This window comes from Pipra filicauda, unplaced genomic scaffold, assembly GCF_003945595.2.
Source record: "Pipra filicauda isolate LSUMZ 115617 unplaced genomic scaffold, ASM394559v2 scaffold793_size85175_pilon, whole genome shotgun sequence".
NCBI lineage: Eukaryota > Metazoa > Chordata > Aves > Passeriformes > Pipridae > Pipra > Pipra filicauda.
In genome coordinates, this window is record NW_024104968.1 from 75,594 (window position 1) to 85,173 (window position 9,580).

At 60.6% G+C, this 9,580-nt stretch overlaps 1 protein-coding gene across 1 annotated transcript; it reads right to left on the reverse strand.

Annotated features, from left to right (window-relative positions):
* Positions 1-3,997: 3,997 nt before the first annotated feature.
* LOC113985925 (maestro heat-like repeat-containing protein family member 7) lies at positions 3,998-9,564 on the reverse strand. Its single transcript, XM_027717183.2, has 16 exons — positions 9,342-9,564; positions 8,848-8,998; positions 8,540-8,604; positions 8,278-8,427; positions 7,946-8,094; positions 7,529-7,676; positions 7,090-7,283; positions 6,864-7,001; positions 6,459-6,573; positions 6,150-6,287; positions 5,763-5,939; positions 5,480-5,629; positions 5,220-5,321; positions 4,915-5,017; positions 4,592-4,648; positions 3,998-4,442 (listed from the first exon to the last, which is right to left on the reverse strand). Exons 2-16 carry the CDS (start codon positions 8,972-8,974, stop codon positions 4,336-4,338), a joined length of 1,920 nt encoding a protein of 639 aa, XP_027572984.2. The 5' UTR covers positions 8,975-8,998; positions 9,342-9,564; the 3' UTR covers positions 3,998-4,335.
* Between the last annotated feature and the right edge of the window lie 16 nt (positions 9,565-9,580).

The window sequence follows — 9,580 nt, forward strand, 5'->3', positions numbered from 1 at the left end:
GACACACACGGATGAGAGGCCCTTCCGCTGCACCGACTGCGGGAAGGGCTTCAAGCGGAACTCCACCCTCATCACCCACCGGCACATCCACACCGGGGAACGGCCCTACAAGTGTGGGGAGTGTGGGAAGAGCTTCACCCAGAGCTCTGCCTTGACCAGACACCAGCGGACCCACCGGTAAGAGAAGCCCTTTGAGTGCCCCGACTGCGGGAAGAGCTTCGGCCGCTGCTTCCACCCAGAATGAAGCACCTCATGGTGAGGCAACCCCTGGAGTCCAGTGACTGTCAGTCCATCCCTTTTGACCACAAAGGGCCAGTCCCCTTTCACAGGGGCAGCTTCTTCGAACAGAACCTTTCTGGAGGTGTGTGGAGATTCCTGCTTTGGCTGGGGACCCCCCAAGGTCAGTCCTGGAGGTTGAGAGCAGAGATCTCCCCCCGTGTGTTGGTCTGGGGGAGTTCCATCCATCTCTAATTAAGAATTATTGGGTTTTGCCAGGTCTAGTAGAATCGCTTCAACAATTGCTTGAGCACCATCCTATCTTATCCTGTACTAGGAGTAGTTTTAGTGTGTATTTTGTGCAGTAAATAATTCTGATGAAGATGTAGTGTCTGATCATTTGTATCCCTAAATAAATTCATTTCTATCAATAGTTCTGATTTGCCATCATTAAAACCTGGGGACAAAAGTGCTTCAGTCACACCTATGTAATTCCTCTAAACTGAAACTGTTGGCATAATCCAATGCCAGGATTGGATCCAGCAGCCCCCAGCACCCCACAGTAAGTTGGGAGCTCAGGGGGGCCACCCCCCTTTCCCAACCCCCCTGTTCCGAAAGACCCCCATGGGACTGTCAGACTCACCAGATCACCACCCCTTTTCCACCCTTCTCTCTGTTCCTCCCACTTTCCCATTGTCACCTCCATCCGCAATTTCCCCCCCCAAACACTTTAGGGGGCCCAACCCCCACTTTTTGCCTCCTCTCCTGTGGCTCCTGAAAGAGGAAATGAGGCTGCACACACAGAGTTCCATTTCAGGACTTGTTTGCTGACACTTATCGGTGTCCCCTTTTATTCCTCTTCTCTCGTGAGCAGCACTTGGTGTTTGTCTTTTAGTCCACCGGAATTCCCAGCATGGCCCCAAAGCAGTGCCCTGATCCCACACATTCCCCTCCCCTCATGTGCTGGCTGTGTTCAGCCACCAGAGAAAAACACAGGCTGGTCATGCAGGCTGGTTAAAGAGCATTTGCACTTGGAGAAACAACCTTCTCTCTCTCCAAGCACTCAGCCAAGGTCCATCCTCCCTTTGCATTCCCATGAACTCAGGGCAGGTGCAGAGTGACTCCGCTTGGTCCCACCTCTGCCCCTGTTCTGTTTGGACACGCAGAGTTCACGGCCAAGAGGGCCAGGACCCGGGCTTCTTGTCTTGGGGCTTGTCCCATGTGCTCCCAGAGGACTTGGAATATTGAAACCAGGCAGATTCTGAACCCCTGCTCCTGATGCTGCCACAGTGCCCATACACTGGCACTGCAGGCATGGCCTGCACTGAATGGCCAGTGCAGCAGGAGCCGTGGCTGCGGCAGCTGCCGGGATTGCTGCAGAGATGATCCAAGCAATCAGCCACCCACTGAGGATTTCTGCATTTCACAGTTTCCTTAATTCACTGTATCCTGCCTCATCCTCCCAGCTTCTGCTTAGGTTCACTGGGAGCCACAGTTTGGCTCTTCTGCCCATGGGAATTATTAATAATAAATGGAGGGTAGATACGTTTTGATCTGTGATACAACTAAAATAACAAGGAATATTTACAGGGATGTTAAAGGTATTGTCAGTCACACAAATCACAACGTCAGGTGGGACCAAGAAGGGATCTGAGTGACAGGAACACACCACAGCTGAGTCATTAGGCCAGTCAGGAAGAGTCAGTAGACCCAGTGAATTCCCCCTAGAACAGTGTCTTCCCGATGGGACATCCGGGCAGGGCTTGCTCTGCTCAGCATTCCCTGCCTGCTCCCGGGATTCTTGAGGGACAGCCTCTGGCAAGTCCTGGCCCAAGGAGACCTGCCACTGCCCAGAGTCCTTGCAAGGGTGCTGCCCGTCTCCTGCCCCAAAGAGCTGTGCCCCTGGGGGACTTCTCTGCCAGAGGGCAGCCAAAGCCAAGGGGCACTGAGGTCTGCCCTCTTGCAGGTGGCTTTTGGGAGTGGCAGCTGGAGCAATTGGTGGCAAGACTTGGCATCTGTCAGAAGGCAGAAGCTGTTGCTCCTTCCTGGCATGATTTTTGGGTGGAAGTGATTAGCAGCAGCACAAAGCCACCATCAGCTGCCGAGTTTCACAGGACAATTAGATTGGACAGAGAGACTCTCAAGATTTTTGTGTTCTTTTTGCTTGTTTTCTTGCCTTCTGGAAAAAAAATCAGCCCAGTCTCGCATGTTCAACACTTCGGTTTCTGTGTGCTCAGCTGTGGCCAGCAGCTGATGTCCAGTCCATTGGGGAAGTGCAGGGGACAGGGAGAAGTCTGGGATGAGAAGCTTGTTCTGTGTCTGCCATGAAGGTGCCACCCACCTGAAGGAGCAGCCAAGAGAAGTGCTGGAAGCAGAGACGTTCTGCCAGTTTCTGCTCTCAGGTGGACACAGGGCCCACTTGTTGCCAGGGATCCCGGAGATTGGATCTGGGAACAAGGCAGGGCCATGCACTGGTAGGGAATGGGCTCCAGCAGGACCAAAGGAGGAATGTCCAGCAGCAAAGTGTGAGCTGGTGAATGTGAACTGGGCCATCTTTTCATCAGACACCACAGTGCTTACTTCCCTCCATCCCTGAAGCTCCACCACATGAGGCTCTGCTTTGTTTCAGCTTCTGCTGCTTCTTCCTTTGTTGCCCTCAAGTGCTGGACGTAGAGTTTAGAAGCCCATGCCCATGTTTTGAAGGTGCCTGCGTGGAGGAGAGGTTGAGCAGCTGCAGCCCGAGGCTGGTGTCCCAGCAGAGTCTCTAAGGATGGCACCAGTGGCACTGGCTGGGGACAGCTGAGTGTGGAAGGTGTGTCCAGCCTCAAGCAGGGCCATTGAAGTCAGTCAGGATGTCAGGCTGCAGCTGAAGCTGCCAAGGGTTGCTGTGAGGCTGGGGAGTCACTGGAAAGCTGTGGTGGCCACTTGCCCTGAAGCCTTTTGCCAAAGCAGGTGCAACTGTGCCCACAGTCTGCCCACTTTTGATGTCTTGGCGAGTGTGGGTGCCTGGGTGAGGAGGCCCAGGCGTTGTGGGTGCTGCTGCTCCTGGGCAGCCTCTGGTGCTGTTGTCTGTGGGATGAGGAGCTGCTTGGGCAGCAGCGAGTGCGCAGCCCTGCCCGAGGAGCCCAGCACCCTGCCCGTGGTGGCAGCAGCTCTGTGGGCCCAGAGCTCTGGCTCAGGGGGGTGTTGGCCACAGCCCCGTGGCCTGGGCAGCCGCGGGGGCCTGGGCTGGCCACCAGCCCTGCCTGTGCCACTGCCCCTGGCCGGCAGCACCCGGCGGACGTGCCCCGGCAGGGCCCCCTTGCCCTCCTTGTCCCCAGCCAGGCCAGCCTGGCCCCCTTGGGGGTGTGCCCACCCTGCTGCTGAGGCCTGGCCTCCAGGGCTTCTGCCACAGGGCTAGGAGAGGCCTCGGGAAAGCACCAGAGCAGCCAGCTGGCAGGGAAGGAGGTGGCTGCCTGGGGGCTGCTTATGGCCTCTGCCCTCCCCAAGTCCTGGGGGCTTTTCCCTCCACCCTGCCCCTTGGGGCCTGCGCCCAGTCTGTCCCCTCACAGCCTTCTACCACCCATCCCCTCACAGATTCCCTTCAAGGCTTCCCTCTCCCTTGTCCCATCAGGGCCTCCACAGCACCTCACCCCTTCCTGGCCTCCCAGCGCCCCCTCCCCTGCTGGTCTTTTGCTGGCACGCTGCACAGCGGGGCAAGTGTTGCTGAGCACAGGGAGCTATTTTCCCCTCTTCCCCAAGGCCCTGTGCACACTGGGCACCAAAAAAAACCTCCTGGGCCTCTGTGCATGATAACATGTTGGTCATGTTCCCATGCTGGGCTCAAAGGAGGTGCTTGCAGGGAAGAGGAATCTTCCCCACAGGCTCAGGTGGCTCCAGGAGATGGAGCTTCCTGCATCAGTTCTCCACAGAGCTGCAGCAGCACAGGCAGACACTGCCCTGCGGAAAAGGCCGGGTCTTCCACGCCCTGCACAGCCAGTCTTGGAGCTGCTGGAATCTGCAGTAGGGAGCCATCTGTACAGCTCTTGGCACGTAGCAGTGTTGAATTGCCAGGCCTGCCATGGCGAGTCTGATGTCATCTGTCACACCTCTGTGGGCTGGAAGAGGCAGCAACGGAGACTACCAGAATGGGAAGAATGGAGTTCTCCGTACAGCTCTGATGATGTGGAGAGTTTCAATGGCCAGGTTTGAGACAGCAGGGCTGTCATCAGTCATGCCTTGAAGGGCTGAAAGAGAAAGGAAGAGAGCCAAGGTGAGAGGCCAGGGGTGTGGGGACGTGAGGAGCCCCTCCTGCCAGGGCCATCCCAGCCAGCTCTTGCCATGGCCAGGAGGGAGCAGGGCCCAAGGGGATCAGCTGGAAGGTGCCCTCCCTCACCTTGGCAGATGAGCTGTAGCTCTGGCTGCTCCTGCTTCATGGACCTGGCGGCGATCCCTGGGAACACAGAGCCTGTCAGGCCCCAGAGGCACAGGTCCCCCGCAGCGGCGCTGCCAGCCCGGCCACACGGCCTCCTGCCCTGGCAGGGCTGAGCCCGGGGCCTTCCCGCATGGGGACGCCCCAGGGCTGGGCTGGCACAGGGCGGCAGCAGGCGCTCGGGGCCACTCGGGGCTCCACATGCCCTGGGCCGCATCCTGCTGCCGCTGCAGCAGCCGGGGCTGGGGCCGAGCTGCAGCGGGGCGGGGAGGGACCTTGTGGCTCACCCAGAAACTTGATGGCCAGCTTTCGAAGGGGCTCCTCTGGGCTCTCCAGGAACGGCAGGGCCTGGCGCACGTACTGGCCCACTCGGCTCCTGTCCTTTTCCAGCTGCAAAGAGCGCCAGGGCACGGAGGGAAGGCTCGGCTCAGGCTCTGCCCCTTGGCCGGGCGCTGCCTGCCCCCAGCACGGGGCTCCCCTGCCCGCAGCGCCCTGAGGCCTGGCCAGCAGCTGCTGGGGCCGGGCTTTGGGGGGAGCAGAGGGCTGGGTGCTCCCGGGGAGCCAGGGGCTGGCGCTTTGGGGCCGTCCTTACCAGGCACTCGGGAAACCTCCAGGGCTGCTCCATGGTCACCAAGTGCTCAAGATCCCTCCACTTCAGGAACCTGGCTGCACCAAACAGTGCTCTCTGAGAGGCCTGCACAGCAATAGAGAGTGGGTCATGGCACCGCAGCCCAGGGCACACCACCCGCATCCCCGCGCCAAGGCCAGGAGGAGGCTGCAGGCGACCATGGGCCAGGGCAGGAGGCACAGCAGCCTCCTGCCATGGGGACACCGGAGCCCACGAGTCCTCACCTCTGCCACACGCTGGTTCTCATCGTGCCAGTTGAAGTAGAATGGCACCAGACTCAGGTACACGTGTGGCTTTAGGCTCTTGCTCCTCTCTGTCGCCTCCATCAGCTCCCGGAAGAGGAGCATGGAGAGCTGCTGCAGCTGGCTGTGCTCCTGGTGCAAAGGAAGAGGAAAAGACCTCAGCACTGGCTTCTCCAGGCCCACCGGGGCACAGGCCTGAAAAGACACTGAGCCCAAAGTTTCCTGGCAGCACTCAGTGCCCACGATGAGGGGCACAGAGCCTTACGTTGTCAAAGAGTGGCCGCAGTGCCTCAAGCAACTTCAGGGCTATTGGGCTGGATATTTGGATGATTTTCAAGCCCAGCACATTGATGAACACGGAGAGGGTCATCTGAACCGTATCTGTGTCTTCATCCTGCAGTAGCTCCAGGAGGCTTTCATTCAGGCTCCGGATGCTCTTAGCCTGTGTGGAACACAATGCTGTGGTGCAGCCCCACGCTGCTGCCGCGGGGCCCAGAGGCCAAAGGTGCGTCCCAAAGGAGTCGGGCAGCTGAACGGGGAGGAGGAGAGCTGGGAGCAGCTGCCACAGCTGCCAAAGGCCAGCCAAGGCCAAGCTACTGCCTTGCACAGCCTCACGCTGCCGGCCCGGCTTCAGCCCCTGCCCCCTGCTCACCATTGAGGGAGCCTTGCTGAGCACCACCAGGCCTCGGAGCGCCAGGCGACGCCTCTCCGGGCACTGACTGCGCAGGTGCCTGGAAATAATCTGCAGGACGCTGGGCCCACATTGTCTGGGGTTCAGGCAGTGCAGGACCTGAAAGGCAGGGAGCAGTGACGGGGTGCCCGGCCGGCAGGAGCCCAGACCCGCCCAGGGCTGGGCCCAGGCAGCAGCACAGGGTGCAGGCACCGTCCCGGGCGGCTGCGGCTGTGAGAGGGCAGAGAGGGGGAGGCAGCTGGGCCAGGCAGCGCTCGCCATCAGGCTCACCTCCACCAGGAACGCCAGGGCAGGCAGTTCCCACAGGGGCTCTCCCCTGCTGAGCCGCGGGAGCAGGCTGACGGCGATGGTGCGACCGAAGGAGCGGGAGACACGGCACAGCTCCCTGCAAGGGGGAATAAAGGTGCCAGAGACCCTGAGCCAGGTGGGCAAAGCTCTCCTGGGACTGACTCACACAGGCCTGGTCTTTGGGCACCAGCCCAGGAGAGGACGTGGGCACTTTGGGAGGTGGCTCCTCCTGTGCAGCCGCCCCTCTCCACCTTTTCCACTCTGCTCAGCCATCCCTGGCTGCCAAGGCCCTCTGGCCCAGCAGCACGGACACTGTGAGGGGTGGCCTGTGCACAGGGCAGAAATGACCTGTGGGGGTGTGGGGCAGTGGGGAGAAAGGGCTCTCACCTGGCCAGCAGACCCACTGCATAGTGGTGGCTGTCAGCCTTGAGGAGCATGTCCCAGCCACACTTGCGACCGATCGCCATCAACACGTCCTCATCCAGCAGCTGGCGCAGCAGGGCTTTAACAGTCTGCACTGCAAACCTGTGTGCAGAGCACAGCCCAGGTCAGGCACAGAGCCCTGGCCCCCGCCCCGAGGGCGTGGCAGGGAGAGGGGACTGGGATGGAGCACCTGTTGGGGTTGGGGGGAAGGCTGCGCTGCTCCCGGCATCGCCTCCAGAAGGTCTCGACCTGCTCTGACATCTCCTCTGTGCTGATGAAAACTTGGAAGAGCAGAGTCAGAAGGAGGCGCGGGAAATTGTCCTTCACTGCACTTGGGCACCAGGAGTGGGACAGCTGGAGGATCTCCCAGAGTGCCACAGTTGCCTGCCAAAGACAAAGCACCCAGAGACAGCTCTCAGGGCCCAGATGTCCATGTGGCAGGGCCCAAGCGTGGCAGGGACAGGCCAGAGGAGACACAGGGGGATCCCCCAGCCTGGTGTCCCTGAACCTGCCCCTAAGGCAGGCTTGCAGCCCAGTGCCTGGGGCAGGGAGAAGCAGTGGTGAGGGAGGATGGAAAGGCGTCCCAGAGGCAACCTAGGGGCGAGCAGAGGCCAGCTCAAGAAACTCACAGCCAGGGCAAAGACATCCCTCTCATCCCCATCAGAGGTGCGTCTCCTGTGCGCTGGCCAGTATTCCAGCACATGGAAGAGGATCTGCAGCACCGGCTCCTTAGTCCCTCTGGAGGAGATGAGCGTCTTCCACATGGTGCGAGCAGCTCTGTGGAGTCACAACTCTGGCTCAGGGGGGTCTGGGACACAGCGCTGTGGCCTGGGCAGCTGTGGGGCCCAGGTGACAGAGCCACGGTGCCTTGTGGGGCAGGGAGGCAGGCTGGCCTCAGGATTGGAGGCTGACATGCCAAAGCTGGCAAAGAGAGGAGCTGGAGTGTCCTGGAAGTCTCCATCTCTCTGGCACCCCATTTGGGACAGGCTGTCCAGGGGGATGGGGTCTAAAGGCAGGTGAGCCTTCAAGGCAGGTGGGCCCCATACCTGTCACAGGCTGGGGCAGAGCGCAGCAGGGTCACTGCAACATCCGTGGGGTGTGCCTCGGTCAGCAGGACAAGAGTCTTGTCCAGCCTGTGCTCATCAGACACATTGGATGTGAGCCACTGATGGATGCACCTGACTATGGCCGGCACCTGGAGGGGACACGGGGGACAGCTGGAGAGCTGCCAGAGCCAGCAACTTGCCCAGCTTCCCCCAAGAAGTGCTCCCCTTGCCACCACACTCTGCTGGTCTCAAAGGCTGAGGGGACCCAGAGCAGCCGACGTGAGGGGCCACAGCATCCCTGGGGACTGGAGCCCTGGCCACAGGCTGCTTACTTGCTTCGCTTTGTAGACACCGTTCTCCACAAGCAAATCCAGCAGGGCAGCGCTGGTCTGGGCATTGAAGAGGTCCGAGTTTGCCGTGTCCCCAGTGGCCATGAAAGTGGCCTCTTCATGCCAAATGCACCTGATGAATCTGCAAACCAGCTACAGGAGAAAGGCAAGGAAGAGAGCGGGATGTCCCCTGGAGGGCTGCGACAGCGGTGCTGGGCTGAGCAGTGAGAGCAGGCCCAGCCCAGGCGGGGATGGCTGCAGGTACCTGTGCTGCCCTGTGGAAGCGGCCACGGGCACGGAGCTGTTCTTCTGTCCGCTCCTGGCCTGCATCTGGCAAAGAGCGAGCGTGCTCAGAGCTGAGGGTGTGCGGGAGAGGCCGGAGAACACAGCCCAGGCCTGGGCTCCAGGAGCAGGCAGGGCCAGCCCCGGGATGCCCAGTGGATGGAGCACGGCTGCCAGGAGATCAGCCCCTCTGCCCCCCTCCCTTTCCCTGGGCATGTCCAGAGGGGATGGGACAGGATGAGGCCAAGGGGGTTGCAGCCACCAGCCCTGTGGCCCAGCTCCAGCACTCACCCTCCTGCGGGGGCTGCACCTGCTGCACCTCTTCAGGCTGCTGTGTTGGAGCAGCCCTAGGGCTTTCCTCCTTCTCCTCCTCCTTCACCCAGGCCAGCTTGGGCACCGTGGGGGGTCTCTGCTGCATGTCTCCGTCTGGTGTTATGGCTACCTGCAGCAGAGATGCCATGGAAAAGCTTTGGTTCCCCAAGTCCTGCAGTCGTGCCTTCAAGGCAGCTGCAAGAGAGAAGCCTGGGAAATGCCTCGCCTCATCCAGTCCCACTGTCTGGCCTCGAGGGCACCTGCCCCAGGGACTGGAGATGCCTTGAGCAGCCCCAGGTCCCCAGGTCCCACAGTCTGGCCTGGAGGATGCACAGGGGAGAGGTGGAGAGCTGCCAGAGTTAGATACTTGCCCAGCTTCCCCTGAGAAATGCTTCCCTTCCCAGCACACTGTGCCAGCCTCAAAGGCTGAGGGGGCCCAGCGCACCCAGCTTGGGGGGCCACAGGCTGCTTACTTCAGCAGAGACAGCTCTCTCCTCAAGAAACTCCAGGCTGGGGGTATCGGCCAGGCGCTGAACAGGCGCGGCGTCAGTGCTCGCCACGCCCTCCGTCGTTGTGGCATCGGCCTCCTCCGTGAGACCAGGCAGCACAGAGTCACAGTGTGACACATCATCGGTGGATGTGGTGTCCCAGTGAGTTGTGTGATCACTGGTTGTGGTGTCACACTTTGCTGGGACAGCAGTCGACGCGGTGC